Below are 17,024 nucleotides of genomic sequence, written 5' to 3' on the forward strand. Positions count from 1 at the left end.
TTTAGTTTATATTAGTAATAGTTTATTTAGCTAAAGTTAGTAATTCGTTTTATGGAAATTGCGTAAGGTTTTACAATAAAATACCAGAGTCTGTTATAAATCTGCCAGAAAAAAGATTTAAATGTCAAATAAAACAGTTCCTTTGCAAAAAAGCTTACTATAAAATTGAAGAATTCCTTAACGACAGTAATGTTTTTATAGAAAAACTTTAAATCCATAGCACTGACAATATTAGCTAATTACACTAATAATGAGTGCGTAGCGATTTCTATGTTGATTATCGCATGCCTCTTACTTGTTATACTGTAATTATTTATATAAAAAAAACATCTATTAAAAAGAGCAACACACAAGTTTCTTGCTCGTTCTTCTTGTGATGAATCTGCATTCCGAATGAGTGGTAGAATCAAAATATGACTATTCAAAAGTGCTTGTAATGAGTTTATTTGAATAAAGATTATTTCTATTTCTATTTCTATTATTATTTATAATATTATAAATATATGTATATTGTATACTTACAATAATAACCCTGGATAATTCATAAAGCGTCATCTAGTACCAAGTTAAGGAGAGCTTGGTTTATGGGTACTAGACAACAGATATTAATACATACGAGTATATTCTTTTCTTTGTAAATATATGTATAATAGACATAGAAAAGAACCAGACCGATACAAACAATCATACTCGTGAATATAAATGTTTGTGCGAATTGTACTTTGCGACGATCGAACCTGCGACCATCGGAAGTAAGGCGTTGTGCTAAACTAGCGGACCGCCGGGTCTGTCAAATTATAATTGAACCAATCTGTAGTAAATACATAATTTACTGACATATTTTATCATTTATTTATGTTATATGTAATAGCTTATTACTTATAATATTAATAAATAATCTATACATATAAATAAAATTGGAGTGTCTGTTTGTAATATTGAAATAACCGTTTTTTACTACATGCATATGAATATAAATACGGTACATTATATTCTAATAAAAACAACTGTACAATCTTTATTCCTCCACATTCTTTCTTTCTACTCTATTAAAGATATAAGATATAAATAACTCTACGCGCTACGTAGCCCTACGATCTGCTTGTAGCTTCCACAAACGATCTCTAATCGTCCAATCATGTACATGTATATACTGTAAACAGTATAAGAGCTCTCGGAGCCATAGGTCATCTAACGACGCTTTATTTTTATGTACTACTAGCTGTTCCCGCGACTTCATCCGCGTGGATTTTAACTTTATTTTCTAAAATAAAATAATTTTTTTTTAATAAAAGTAGTCTAAGTTACTCCTTATTACATCAGCTACTAGCCAAAAAAAGCCCCTTCAAAATCGGTCCAGGTATTTCAGAGATTAGCCGGAACAAACAGACAGACGGACAAAAATTGTAAAAAATGGTATTTTAGTGTATGTGCCGTATTTATATTCATATGCATGTAGTAAAAAACGGTTATTTTAATACTACAAACAGACACTCCAATTTTATTTATATGTATAGATGTATAGGTAAAGTTATTTATACGTGTTGAGATGGTCATGCACGTTATAGTCTGTGAATATAGCAGTGCTGTAGGTTGGATTAGATGACGACTTATTTGAGGTATTTCTAATTTTTTTTAATGGATAATAATGGAATGGAACCGGAAGACGCAGCATGGGTAGGCCTCCGACAAGGTGACCAGATGGTGTTTTTTTTTGTGGATGATAATGGAATGGTGCACCCGCCTGCGCTAACGGTTTACGCTGGCGGGGCACCAGTGGAGGATGATAAGATGAGCATGAGGTCAGGTCAGTTAGCCCACCGCGACAAATTCACCAGGAATTTAACACGATGGTTTCCAGGGGGAACCGCGTGGAGGTCGACCTGACATGGTATATTGCGAGCAGTGGGGTTATCAATCCACATTACTAACAATCCCGATTCGAAACAGACGGTTAAGATCGCTAGACAGCGTTGGATGCGATTGTCGTGGAGATTTTTGGGGGACGCCTTTGTTCAGCAGTGGACATCTTCTGGGCTGACATTATGATGGTTTACGCTGTCAGGGCACCTGTGGAGGGTAATAGGATGAGCATGAGGTCATGTCAGGAAGCCAATTCTGAAAAATTCCCCAGAAATTTATCATGATGGTTTCCAGAGAAACTGCGTGGAGGTCAAACATCTATCCACATTAACAAAAATATCTTCACCTCCTTTCTAATTTATTTATTACTAGCTGTGCCCGTGATTTTACCCGCGGTTTTTATAACCTATATGTTATTCCAAAGTATAAACTGTATTACTGTAAAGTTTCATCAAAATCGGTTTTGTAGTTTTTGCGTGAAAGAGTAACAAACATCCATCCACACTCAGAAACTTTCGCGTTTATAATATTATAATAATAAGATTACAACTAACAGAGCCGGCAAACGTTGTCTTGCCATATAAAATATTTCTACTTAAGAAAATTTCTCGATAAAAATTTTGGACAATCCACACAGCGCCATCTAGTTCAACTTGTGTTACGGGTACTCAATAAAAATAAAGTGTTAAGATCTCGTGATTTTCACTATATATTGATTTACGTGATTTTAACTTATACGTATAAAAGTAAAGTCACTATGTAATTATTGATCATTCAGTATATCACCAGCACAATCAACTAAATCACATACAATTTATTGTTATAATTCACAACAATGACCACCGTTTTAGTAAACGTACAATTACCATTTTATGACCACAATTATTTTGTCATGACGGCAATTGCCATACACCCGTTGTAGTTAACAAATTGACACATGTCTTATATATACAATCTTCTGTACGTGTTTCTCACATACCTCCTGAACGGATAGAACTGTGTTGTGTATTTCTATGGAATCGTGGATGGTTTGAAAACCAAATTGAAAATGGTAGGTGTGGTTCGGTGGCACTATTTCTACGAGACGAGGTCTGCCGAGTGTTATATATTTTGAAATGTAGTATTTATATAACTTAATTGTACAAGTAAGAACCTAAAATTAAAAACCTTAAAAATATAGTCTATTACAGTAGATGTGAGAATCTCAATGAAGTTCATTGAAAACAATTATAAAACACCAAAATTGTAAATTATATATTTTTACTAGCAGACTCGGCCACGCGTTGTGTAGTTGAGCTTGAAAAAAATAATATTGCGACTATAAATTGAGATGTAAGCTATCCTATCTTTCAAGTTGGTTCAAATTGCACACAATGTGCAAATCAAATTTACAATCGGTTCAGTAGTTTAGGAGTCCATCGCAGACAAACAACGTGACACGTAATTTTTAAATATAAAGATTATAATGTCGATATAATCAGCTGTGTAACAAATATTGAACAAACAAAAGACAATCGTATTCTTGAGAACACAGCGTTCTCTATTGGAAAATTATAAAATTATTTATTAATGAGGTTGTAATATTTTTTTTTTGTTTGAGTTTCTAATAGTAGGTGTATAGCCATTGGCCGCAACTGGCATTTACAGCTTTACCGGACGATAGGGGGCGAGTGCAGATGGCACTCCAAACCCGCGGAAGGACTTATGGAGTGGCTGAAAGCCAACTCCCGTCTGACGGATATGACTTTAGTCTGAGGGCACCGCTAGAGGTTCGAACCTCGGCTCAGGCCGTCGTAATATCGATCCCCGTTTGAATTGGACGGGGGATCGATCGGAGGGGTATAAATAAGTTAAATCATCAAATAAGTGTTGTCTACGCACTTGCAAATAACCTAACCATATCTATTTGCTTGTAGATGTTGACAGTATTCATTGTGGTACTGTTGGTGCTTGGTGCATACATACTGATGTATATAAAGGGATATCGTAGTCGGAAACTCTTCGCTGGACTACCAACCTATTCGCACTTGCCATTCGTTGGCAATGCTCACTGGTTCATAGGCGGAGGTCGGGGTAAGTTTTTTATAGAACTTAACACAGTACCGGGGGGAAGAGAATTGTCAGTAATGTGGACTCATTACCCCATTACTAGCAATACCAAGTCAGGCTGACCTCCACGCGGTTCCCCCTAGAAATCATCGTGTTAAATTCCTGGTGAATTTGTCACAATGGGCTAACTGACCTGACCTCATGTTCATCTTATCATCCTCCACTTGTGCCTCGCCAGCGTAAACCGTTAGCGCAGGCGGGTGCACCATAGAAATAGAAATAGAAATAGAAATAATCTTTATTCAAATAAACTCATTACAAGCACTTTTGAATAGTCATATTTTGATTCTACCACTCATTCGGAATGCAGATTCATCACAAGAAGAATGAGCAAGAAACTTGTGTGTTGCTCTTTTTAATAGGTGTTTTTTTATATAAATAATTACAGTATAACAAGTAAGAGGCATGCGATAATCAACATAGAAATCGCTACGCACTCATTATTAGTGTAATCAGATAATATTGTCAGTGCTATGTATTTAAAGTTTTTCTATAAAAACATTGTTATCGTTAACGAATTCTTCAATTTTATAGTAAGCTTTTTTGTAAAGAAACTGTTTTATTTGACATTTAAATATTTTTTCTGGCAGATTTATAACAGACTCTGGTATTTTATTGTAAAACCTTACGCAATTGCCATAAAACGTATTACTAACTTTAGCCAAACGTCATTTAGGTAAAATCAGTTTGTTATTGTTACGTAAGCTTTTATTGGTGCAATCACTAACTCTTTTGAAACAGTCTATATTCTTCCTGGCATACATGATATTTTCATAAATGTATTGAAAAGCAACGGTGAGGATATTTGATTCCTTAAAACACTCTCGCAATGACTCCCTGGAACCCATACCATAAATGGAGCGAATGGCCCTCTTTTATAAAGTACATATTGCAGTTATATCAGCTGCTTTGCCCCATAACAAAATACCATACGACATAATGCTATGGAAATAGCTAAAATAAACATATCATCACATCACACATCATAGCATTATCATCCATAAAAAAAATACAGTGTAGTGTACCAATGATAACAATGCAGGTTGTGTTGTTTGAAAGATAGGATAGCTTACATCTCAATTTATATAGTTTTGTCCAAGTACTTTAGGCCCATCAACATGTGGCCGTGTCTACTAGTTATATATATAATTTTATCTATGTTAGATAAATTTAAAAAAATGCTTGACCGATTTAATTTCTTTCATCTATAGAAACCTACATTATAAGTGATTATCTAATACAGTTTCTAAACAAGTACCGTGGTAAACACCTAGTTATGTAATAAATTGATTTATTTTCAGTATTATTTAAACGTTTAAAAGAAATATCAGAAATCACCGATCAAAAGAATCTACCATTTGCAGCTTGGATTGGAACCTTACCTATATTAGGTGAGCATTTTTTTTTAGATGAAAAAGAAATGATGGACCAGCCTGCGCTAATGGTTTACATTGGCATTTGTATCTTAGTACGCACATATAGTCTTAATTATAACGTCACATAACAAGTATAATATAACAATCCAATAAGGGTAAACCTGCATGTGTGTGCTACAGAAATACAAAACTGGTACATAGCTCAGCGTGGAGAATCACTCAAGGAGCAAAACACTGATTTTCAGCTATGTCCCCGAGGTGAATAATATACTTTTGTTTTTATAAACTAAAATGAACTGAACGAAATAAATAAATAATATACATCTCACCATTCAACTCATAAAACAGCAACAGCTTTCAAAATGGAGGCTGAAATAAGTACGTTAGACTAAGGTCCCATGCAGGCGACTTGTACGAAGTCAAACATGATTAAACTATATTATATCAACATTCTGAGCAGTCTATTAAAATGTACATATTACTGCCGCCCAGCAGTTTTTTTATAGCATAGGGGACAAACTTGTAGCTCACCTGATGATAAGTGATTACCGCCGCCCATGAACACCCGCAACACCAGGGGAATTCTTGCAATACACCTGGTGTTGCGCTGTAGCCTTTTAAAAGGAATAAGCTCATTTCATTAAGGTTTTAATATCGTATCAGTTGTTTACTTATCTATCTGTATATCCACTGAAAACATTTCAGTAATCGACAACCCTGAGGACGTGAGGACTGTAACAAATACCTTCATTGAGAAACCTTATTACTACCACTTCGGCCGGATATGGCTCGGGAATGGCCTGGTCACTGCACCTGGTATGTGAATAAAATGCACTACAGTTGCTTACAAAATCAAATTCAAATATCATTTATTCATTTTTGCTGTTCATGCACGTCAAGTTTTTTGTATTAATATTTTTTTCCTACCCTCCAGTTCACTTCAGAACTGACAAGAAACATAACTGTTTTTTTAAAACCACTTTATTTATATCGTGTACCTATATAGGTATCTATGTTTAGCATTAAATGATAATCCCATGTATGTACAACTATTTTCAAGGTACGTTTGCTATTTAAGTAATCGTTTATTGATTAATATACTTTGCCCAATAAATATGATTTAACAGACTAAAATAAATATTTAATTATTTCTATCAGTTGTCTAGTACCAACAACCGAAACAATGCTTACAAACTAACCTGCATAGCGGCTGTAACTGGTCAGACTGTGATACCCAGACATAAAGAGGTATTACTTTCTTTCTTAGAATTTTTCATACCCTCCAGTTCACTTCAGATAAGAACTGAAAAGAAACATAACTGGTTTTTTAAAGCCACTTTATTTATATCGTCTACTTACATAGGTATCTATGTTTAACATTTAATGATAATTCCATATATGAACAACTATTTTCACGCACGTTTGCCATTTAAGTAATCGTTTATTAAATAATATTTCATTATTTCTATCAGTTACAACCGAAACAAAACATACAAAATAAGCTGCATAGCGGCTGTCAGACTCAGATACCCAGACATATTAAAAAGATAAAACATACTTCGTTTCCTTAGAATTTTAAAATTCCAGCTGCAATATGGAAGCATAACATCAAGAATATTGGTGGAGCCTTCAATACCACAGTGGTGGACAGTTATCAGCCGGTTTTCGATGCGCAGGCGCAGAAATTGGTGCACCAATTAAAAGGGGAAGTGGGTTGTAAACCGTTTGATATAATGGAGAAATATATCGCCTTTATAACTTTAGAAGCTATATGTCGTAAGTTTTTCTTTTTATTTTAATTTGATTATGAAGATATTTAAGCCTTTTAACTTAATTTACGCAAGCAAATTATCATAACAGCTTGTAGCAACCAGTAGTCTACATGATGGAAACTGGTAATTGTTCCCTACCACAGAAAAGACTATTGTGTTTCCATTCCATATATGAATCATCAGGGATATCAGAAAAGCCAGTTAGTAGGACTACAGTCACATTGTAAATGCTTATTATTGTGTAATTATTTATATAAAAAAAACATCTATTCAAAAGAACTATACACAAGCTCACTCACTTCTTGCTCATTCTTCGTGTAATGAATCTGCCTTCCGAAGGAGTGGGAAAATATGACTAGTCAAAAGTGCTTGTAATGTGTTTATTTGAATAAAGATTATTTCTATACAAAATACTTAAACGCTACAAATATAATTAAATTTAAATGTTAAATAAAATTATTGAATAGTAATAAAAAAGAACGATGTTTTAATAACGGCTGACGTATGAGTGCATGATAATTATATATTATACATATATATGTAGATACTAGCTATTCTGGCAGACGTTGTTTTGCCATATAAATTAAAATCGCTATTAAAAAAATAGGGTTTCATGATAGCAGGGTGAAAATTTAGGGTTGTATGTATTTTAATGCCTCAATTTAAACAATAAAAATAAAAAGTTTTGTCGAAAAAATAAAAAAAAATTTTGAGGTGAGCTACCCTTAACAATTTGGGGTATAAAAATTTGTTATTAACCTATTCCCATTTACTTTTAAAGATTTAAGCATACATAGGGACAGACAGCGACAGCGACTTTGTTTTATACTATATAATGATTAAATGGATACATAAATGGTTCCAGAAACAGCACTAGGCGTGTCACACATATCGGAGCGTATCATCACCACACAATAGTGAACTTATATCGAAAGAGGGATTTCTTTCAGTCAACCTTTGAGTGACTGAGAAGAGTGGAGTGGTGTGGTGGCTATATTATTCTTATACGTAGTTCTTGACAACCGCGGTGGTCTAGCGGTCCAGCACACCGCTTTACGTCCGATAGTTGCGGGTTCGATTCCTCGCACGGCACAAACATTTGTATTCATGACAGCGACTTTGTTTTATACTATGTAATGATTAGATGGATACATAAATGATTCCAGAAACAGCACTAGGTGTGTCACACATATCGGAGCGTATCATCACCACTGAGTATTACGATGCATTCAACGACTGTATGGAACTGTTACTCAGAAGAGGTCTAAATGTACTCCAGCATCCGGATATCCTGTACCGCTTGACGCCCGCTTTCAAGCAGATGACGAAATCCGTTGCGATTCTTCACAATATATCCGAGATGGTAATTGAATTTAAATCTATATATACAAATATAATTGGAGTGTCTGTTTGTAATACTGAAATAACCGTTTTTTACTATTATACATGCATATGAATATAAATACGATACATACACCAAAATAATGTTTTGTCAAATTTTGTCTGTCTGTCTGTTTGTTCCAGCTAATCTCTGAAATGGCTGGACCGATTTTAACGGGACTTTTATTAGCAGATATCTGATGTAATAAGGAGTAACTTAGGCTACTTTTATGTTAGAAAAATAAAGTTAAATTCAACGCGGACGAAGTCGCGGGTACAGTTAGTATTACATTAAAAATCTATACTAATACATATAAATTAAAATCGTTATTAAAAAATAGGGGCTGACGGGTGCTGCCAGAAGGGTGAATTTTAGGGTTGTATGTTGGGTTGCTCTTTATTCAATAGGTTGTAGCGCGGTGGTTATCCTCATCACTGTAGCGTTATATATGTTGTGATGAGGTGGCACTACATAATATATTATTTATTGTAGTATGTAGGTAGTGAGTATACAGGTAAAATGATTGCATGATTACATACATTATTAAGTTTATTGGTAGTGTGCCACATGGCTTATTAATAATGTCAGTCGACGCGGAGTCGGAACGTATACTGATTTTACACTTAACTTAAATCTATGTTAGTGGAGACTTAAACTAGTGGAAAGGTCTCAAGTGTCCACAGAAATATTACAAGTGTACGCGCAAGGTATATTATATACATTTTTTTTTACATAGGAAAAATCCTTATGGAAAACCTCCCGACCCGAGGGAGGTAATCGGAATATTGCCAGACTTAAACTGCCTGAAAACCTCAGGGTGTCCACAACCCGCTGTTGGTTCTAGGGTCGTGAAATCACCTTAGCCTTCTCCCGCAGCACCGAATATACGGTAGGTATATTCGGTGCTGCGGGAGACCATTGGTTGGCTAGGTTGTCTACAAGAGATTTTTCCTTATGGATGATAATGGAATGATGCACCCGCCTGCGCAAACGGTTTACGTTGGCGGAGCACCAATGGAGGATGATAAGATGAGCATGAGGTCAGGAATTTATCACGATGGTTTCCAGGGTGATTCACTTGGAGGTCAACTTGACATGGTACATTGTTATCAGTTATTAGTCCACATTACTAATAATCCCATTTCCCCCTCTCTAAGAGACTGCTTAAAACGATAAGGCCTTATGATTAAAGGAAGCAATTGACTTATAGAAAAAATGCGCACAATAGTGAACTTATATCGAAAGAGGTATTTCTTCCAGTCAACCTTTGAGTGACTGAGAAGAGTGGAGTGGTGTGGTTGGCTATATTATTCTCACCATTAGTATACAAATCACAAACTTGTTTCAGGTAATGACAAAAAGAATACAGCGCGAAAAAATTAATAACGATTATCATTTAGAGGAAAATAAAACTGGTAAGCATTGTATTTAAAACATAGCTGAGCATATATTCTGTGTGAATTTCTATGTATATCATGTATAATATTTTCCATACTGCATAGATTTTTGCCATAAGTTTTTACGTCCGGCCGCCTACCTGACACCAACCCACATTGGGATCGCTATTGTTGGTTGTTTAACACCCACCGTAAAGGTACCCGTTAGTACTAGTTGTTATAGTACCGGAGTTTAAATAAACTCTTGCGGTCTTATTACAAAAAATCTGTTAAAACTCGGACGAAACTTGTTTAAATGATCGTGGTTTAAACCATTCCTAAAGTTAATACTTGGAATAAACCTAACATTATTACGAATCCAGATCTAACAGAGGACAACCTAGTACTACAGTTTAATCGTTCATTATATATTCCCCACAGATAATAAACAGAAATCAGTCACTCATTTCTATCAGCGTGCAATTGCGTTCCGTTTTACCAGAAAAAACTCAATTTTTAAAATGGAGTTTGACTTTTTGCATTTAGACCACTGTTAAACTAGGGGAATCGCAGGTCTAACTTTAGACCTTAGACGAATCACGGTTTAGAGATAAACTTCGTTTTGTAATAAGGAATACTTTGGTCAATGGTTTATTACTAGTACTAAACCAGATTTATCTTTTTGTAATAAGACAGTTGTTGTCATAGGACAATCAAATTTAGGAAAAAAACCTTGTTGTATAGTAACAATGCCTAAGTTTGATTGGCATGCTAACCAAGTTTTAAGTTTTTTCTTCGGTTAGCTGTAAATATAAATGTAATATATATTTACAAAAATATATATCAGTTGTTTAGTATGCCTAGTATAAACTATGCTTAATTTGGGGCTAGTGTTTGAAATTCCCATCCTTATTATTTATTTACACAGTAACACCCGCCACGACTCAAATAAGTAGAGGAAAGTAGAACTGTAGAACTATCAAGAAAAAATCGTCATGAAGTATTTTTTATTAGTTTTTGAGATTATCGTTAACGTAAAGCCGTACGATACAGGGACTTTCTTTTACAATATCGTCTTGCTAATATATAAACGCGAATGTTTGTGAGTATAGATAGATGGATGGACGCCAGTTACTTTTACACGCAAAAACTAATGAACGGATTTTGATTAAAACTTTACATCGTCATCATCAGTCTCGCGGAGCCTTTCACCATATCAATATATGTGTAATCCTTGTTATAGTATTTATGTAGTATAAGTAGTTTAATAATATAATTCATCACATTATTTACAGTTCATTCATACTTTATATGTTGATAAAGAGCTCGAAGTTTAATATTTATGTCATTTTCTTAGTAATAAGTATAGTATAAGTAAGGAGCCAACAGAATATCAGCGCTGCGGAGTTGTCTGTAACTTTATGCTGAGTTGGTTAGCTTTTCACTTTTGCGGCACATAAAGACACCTACATTTCTTTTATTAATTCGTGTTGATTCTGTATCTCATGTATGTTACGTGTCTGTAATTGTGAATAAAGAATTTATCTATCTAATAAATGTCATGCAGATGAAACCGCGGGCACAGCTAGTAATTGATAAATATTCTTTTAAGGAAATCCAAAATTCAAGCCGTTCCTTGATATACTACTGGATCTTAGAGGAACAGATCCGATGCTCACCGATGAGCAAATCAAATCTGAAGTTGACACCATCATAGTGGCCGGCCAGGAGACTGTAGCAACCACTTTATCTTATGTCTTCCTAATGATTGGATGCAAGCCACGAATACAGGAGAAATTATATGCTGAGTACGTTTATTCTTTTTTATTAACTTGGAAAAGCAAAGAAGCGTACTCGTATCTAATGATTTTTTTTTCGGAACACTCTAATGCTGTTGGCCGCAGCTGGCCTTTACACCTTCACCGGACGTTAGGGGGCGAGTGCAGATGTCACTCCAAACCAAGGAAGGACTTATGGAGCGGCTGAAGGCCAACTCCTACCTGACAGAAACGACTTTAGTCTGAGGGCACCACTAGGGGTTCGAATCTCGGCTCAGACCGTCGTAATATCGATCCCCGTTTGAATTGGACGGGGGATCGATCGGGGGGAATCTAATGATCTAACGAGAAGTCGAATTAGAATTTATTTATTTTTCTGTTTATATATATACAGGCTGAAAGTAAGAGAACAGTGGTGTGCCTTTACATAGCCTGGGTGGTCCAGTATTCTGATGGTCGCGGGTTCGATTCATCGCATAGTATAGACATTTGTATTCATGAGTATCATTGTTTGTCTGTCTGAGTGTTGCATTACATTTTTTAGTAAATACATACTTAATATACACGGTATATTAAGTATGTATTTACTAAAAAATGTACTTATGTAATTATATTAGTTGTCTAATAGCCTAGGTCTTCTTAGCTTGGGACTAGGTGGCGTTGTGTGAATTGTTCATGGATATTATATTAATATACTAGCTGTTTCAGCGACTTCGTCCGCGTGGAATTTAACTTTTTTTTCTAAAATAAAAGTAGCCCAGGTTACTCCTTATTACATCAGCTACCTGCCAAAAAAAGTCCCGTCAAAATCGATCCAGCCATTTCAGAGTTTACCCGGAACAAACAAACACACAGACAAACAGACAAAAATTGTAAAAAATGTTATTTTGGTGTATGTACCGTATTTATATGTAGTAACAAACGGTTATTTCAATATTACAAACAGACACTCCAATTTTATTTATCGGTATAGATTATTCTTACATAAATGACGATTGCCACTTACCCTCAGGTGGACCGTCAGAATTTTCGCCATTTCGGTTACTTAAAAAGAATTGTTTTGTAATGTAATGATTAATGAGTTAAACATTTTTATTTTAAAGAATGCATGCAATATTTGGTGAGAGCAAAAGACCAGTTGACAGGCAAGATCTGGATCAAATGGTATACTGCGAAGCCGTCATCCAGGAGACCCTGAGGATGTATCCACCAGTGCCTGGTGTCATGCGCTATGCTGATAGAGATCTCCAACTTAGTAAGTCGTGTTGTCTCTATATGTTATGATGGATCTTCTCTTTTTGACTGAAAAACTCCAAAAAAAAGATTAAGACTCCAAAAAAGGACGAGGTGGTTCTGTTTAGGATCCGACTGTACTGTTAATGTTTATTACTTCATAACCGAACCGGCTAACATAGGTAAGGCTAGTGATACACAGACGATTTCTTAGGTCGGATTTCATCAAAGAAACTGATCGCGTTTAGTTCGAACTGAACTACATTAAAACGTGTTCAAAGCTTTATTTTGCATTTCACCAATACAAATTTCGCTATACACGTTTATAAATTCTGAACGCCCGATTTCCTATGATTAACTCTTTAAACGTATTTTAAGCAACTGTCTGTTGTCAAACAGTCAAGAAAAAAATTTTCGACAATATAATATCGGGAATAAAAAGTAAATTGCCAGTAGTGTAAAAAAATCCTCAATAAAATAATGTTTTACTAGTTTATAGGCAAAGGTTGTTGTTTTATATTCTGTAGTCGACGGTAGGTACTTATTAAATTAAAAATTAAATAACTTATCCTAATTATCACATGATTGAATTACAAATATTATTTTATTTAAATTACCCATTGCATCAAATATTATTTTATGAGCGTGTAACACTGAACGAATGAAAATCTAAACTTCATTTTGATAAACGCGATCTAAAGTAGATCTAAAGTAAAACGAGATCAACGTCGTTCTTTTTTTCGAGTTCATGCTGAATTCTGTTTCCTTGAACGTGTTTATACTACGATTGGTGAAATCCAACCTCTCAGGTAAAATTACTATACTTTAATTTTTTAACTTCATTTATTTGACTTTACTACAACTATTTATTTTATTTCGTTCTATTTCACTTTATTTTATACTAGCTAACCCGCACAACTTAGTTTGTGTTTTATTTTTCCACCTTTTGCAATATTTTTCATTGCAGCTCCGCTCCTATTGGTCGTAGCGTAATGCTATATAGCTTAAAGCATTCCTCGACAAATGGACTATCCAACACAAAAATATTTTTTCAATTCAAACCAGTAGTCCTGGAGATTGGCGCGTTCAAACCAACAAACAAACTCTTCAGCTTTATAATATTATTATTAATTATTATTATATATTATATTATTTAATTAATAATAATCTATACATATGAATAAAATTAGAGTGTCTGTAATATTGAAATACCCGTTTTTTACTACATGAATATGAATATAAATACGGTACATATACTAAAATATTTTTCTATTTTTGTCTTTCTGTCCGTCTGTTTGTTTCGGGTAATCTTTGAAATGGCTGGACCTATTTTGACGGACTTTTATTGGCAGGTAGCTGATGTAATAAACTTAGGCTACTTTTATTTTAGAAAAATTCATTATTTTAGAAAAATAAACTTAAATTCCACGCGTACAAAGTCGCGGGTACAGCTAGTAGCTAGTATACATAATAATATAGATATAGATTTTTCTGTATTTTTTCTATTTCACAATATTTCGTTTCAGAAAGTTGCATGGTTCCAACAGGAACATGTTGTTGTATCAATATATGGGGTGCAGGGCGATCTCGGCGTGTGTGGGGAGCAGACGCTGCGGAGTACCGCCCAGAGAGATGGCTCCAACACCACAGCCCTGGACATCCAGCCGGTTTCCTGGCCTTCAGCTACGGGAGACGAGCATGTATAGGTAATAATAATAATAGTAACAACTCCGCATTTATCAGAGCGCCATCTAATTCTAAGATAAGCAGAGCATGTATTTTAACTCATTTATTTTGTCCTTAGCCCTGAATAATTTACACAGCGCCATCTAACCAAAGCTTGTGTTATGGATACTAGACAACTGGTACAAATACATATATTTTTTTTATACATACATAACATACATAAAAAACACCCAAACCACAGATAACATAATATTACATACCCAAACCAATACAAACAGTTCATTCATTGATAATTTAAATCTTGTCGGTGGAGCTCTTGCCACTTTCCGCGATCTTTCATCATGCTATTTAATTCTTGATACGTCACGACTCCCATTTTGTCCTCAATTTGTTTGATGTAGCTGTGCCTTGGTCTTCCCCTCCCCCTCTTTCCTTCTATTTTCCCCTCAATAATAATTTTCATGAACTCATCGTGCCGTATCAAGTGTGCCAACATTTTTCCTCGTCTATTTTCTATTGTGTTCAATATTTGCCTTTTTTCTTTTACCCTATATAGTACTTCTTCGTTTCTTACCTTACAAACAGTTAGACTCATAAATACAAATGTTTTTACCGTACGAGGAATCAAACCTGTGGTCTTTTTTGTTTTGGGGGGGAAAGGGATTGTTAGTAATGTGGATTCATGATCTTATTGCTAGCAATGTACCATGTCAGGTTGACCCCCACGCGGTTCCCCCTGGAAACCATCGTGATAAATTCTTGGTGAATTTGTCACGATTACTATTCGCACTTGCCATTCGTTGGCAATGCTCACTGGTTTATAGGCGGAGGTCGGGGTAAGTTTTTTATAGAACTTAACACAGTACCGAGGGGAAGAATTGTCAATGTACTCATTGTAGCAATACCATGTCAGGTCGACCTCCACGCGGTTCCCCCTAGAAACCATCGTGATAAATTCTTGGTGAATTTGTCACAATGGGCTAACTGACCTGATCTCATGCTCATCTTATCATCCTCCACTGGTGCCCCGCCAATAAACCGTTAGCGCAGGCGGTGCACCATACCAATATCATTCATAAAAAAAAAAACCTGCGGTCTTCGGAAAAGAGACGGTGTGGTAAACCACTAGAGCACCGAGGCGTCACTTTGTATTTCATTTCATACATTTTTTATGTAACTGGAATGCAAAGTATGTTTACGGACCATTTCATGGCCATAGCGCAGTAGTCTTCAACGTTTTACAAATCAAGGGCCAAAAACATATTTTTCTGCATAGCGGATCGCATCATAGGTACTTGTATTTTTATGAGGATTTTATATTAAACTAGCTTTTCCCCGCGGCTTCGCTCGCGTTAATTTATCCCCTTAGAGGTGGAATTTATCACAATCCTTTCTTAGGGGATGCCTACGTCATAGTAGCTTTATGCATGCTAAATCTCAGCCCGATCGGTTAAAAATTGACAAAGTTTCATACAAATTTTCATCCCCTATTTTATCCTCTTAGGGGTAGAATTAATCAAAATCCTTTCTTAGCGGATGCCAACGTCATAACATCTACCTGCATCCAGCCATTTCAGAGTCAGACAATATATATTCAGCCCGTTATTTCAATATTACAAACGTCCAGTGGCTTTTATTATATACTTGTTAATACTTCAATGTTTTGACAACAGTTATCTAATATATATGGCTATATATATACATATAAAAAATACTTACAACAATTACTTTATTAGTTACATAATATTAGAAAATAAAATCTCACGTAAATATACCTAATATCTAATGTCAAATCGACCACCACGCGGTTCCCCCTGGAAACCATCGTGATACATTTCCGGCGAATTTGTCACGTTGGGCTAACTGATCTGACTTCATGTTCATCCTATCGGCCTCCACTGATGTACCATTCCATTATCATCCTTAAAATAAATTAATTTAGGTATATGATGTTATTATTATTATTAATAACTGTATTATTATTATTATTATTATTATTTTCATGTACAGGCAAGAAATATGCAATGGCGATTATGAAGACAATAATAGCGCACTGCGTGAGAGAATTGGAGCTGGTCTCCGAGGCAGACAAGCTGGAGCTGAAGATAGACCTGGCTCTGAAGCCAATGTCCGGACACCTCATACAAGTGAAATTACGGCAATAAATATATTAAACTGATAGATATAAATAGAAATAGAAATAAAATGTATTATAAACTAGTTGTTATCGCGACTTCGTCCGCGTGGAATTTAACTTTATTTTTTTTTAAATAAAAGTAGCCTAAGTTGCTTCTTATTATATCAGCTACCCGCCATTTCATTTCCATTATCATCCCCAAAAAAGAACCCGTGACGTAAATAAGGCAGTCTACAAACACCAAGACCCAGCGTAAGTTAATATTAATGTGTATATATAAGTAACTTTAAGTACAATAAAGGTACAGAGTTCG

The 17,024-nt window shown here is 35.0% G+C and overlaps 1 protein-coding gene across 1 annotated transcript; it reads left to right on the plus strand.

The window, feature by feature from the left end:
- Positions 1–1,555: 1,555 nt before the first annotated feature.
- LOC131851278 (cytochrome P450 4c3-like) lies at positions 1,556–16,739 on the plus strand. The gene is made up of 11 exons (XM_059201756.1): positions 1,556–1,567; positions 3,780–3,936; positions 5,274–5,363; positions 6,054–6,164; positions 6,936–7,124; positions 8,287–8,483; positions 9,850–9,916; positions 11,490–11,685; positions 12,759–12,910; positions 14,415–14,594; positions 16,585–16,739. Exons 1-11 carry the CDS (start codon positions 1,556–1,558, stop codon positions 16,737–16,739), a joined length of 1,506 nt encoding a protein of 501 aa, XP_059057739.1.
- Positions 16,740–17,024: the final 285 nt, after the last annotated feature.

The sequence above is a fragment of the Achroia grisella genome, unplaced genomic scaffold (genome assembly GCF_030625045.1).
Source record: "Achroia grisella isolate CSIRO2021 unplaced genomic scaffold, CSIRO_AGI_Agris_v1 utg782, whole genome shotgun sequence".
Lineage (NCBI taxonomy): Eukaryota > Metazoa > Arthropoda > Insecta > Lepidoptera > Pyralidae > Achroia > Achroia grisella.

Excerpts from the sequence above, each read along its gene's own strand:
- LOC131851278 (XM_059201756.1), top strand. Across the intron at positions 5,364-6,053 it reads TGGAACCTTACCTATATTAG|TAATCGACAACCCTGAGGAC; the intron begins GTGAGCATTTTT and ends AAAACATTTCAG. Across the intron at positions 6,165-6,935 it reads TGGCCTGGTCACTGCACCTG|CTGCAATATGGAAGCATAAC; the intron begins GTATGTGAATAA and ends TTAAAATTCCAG.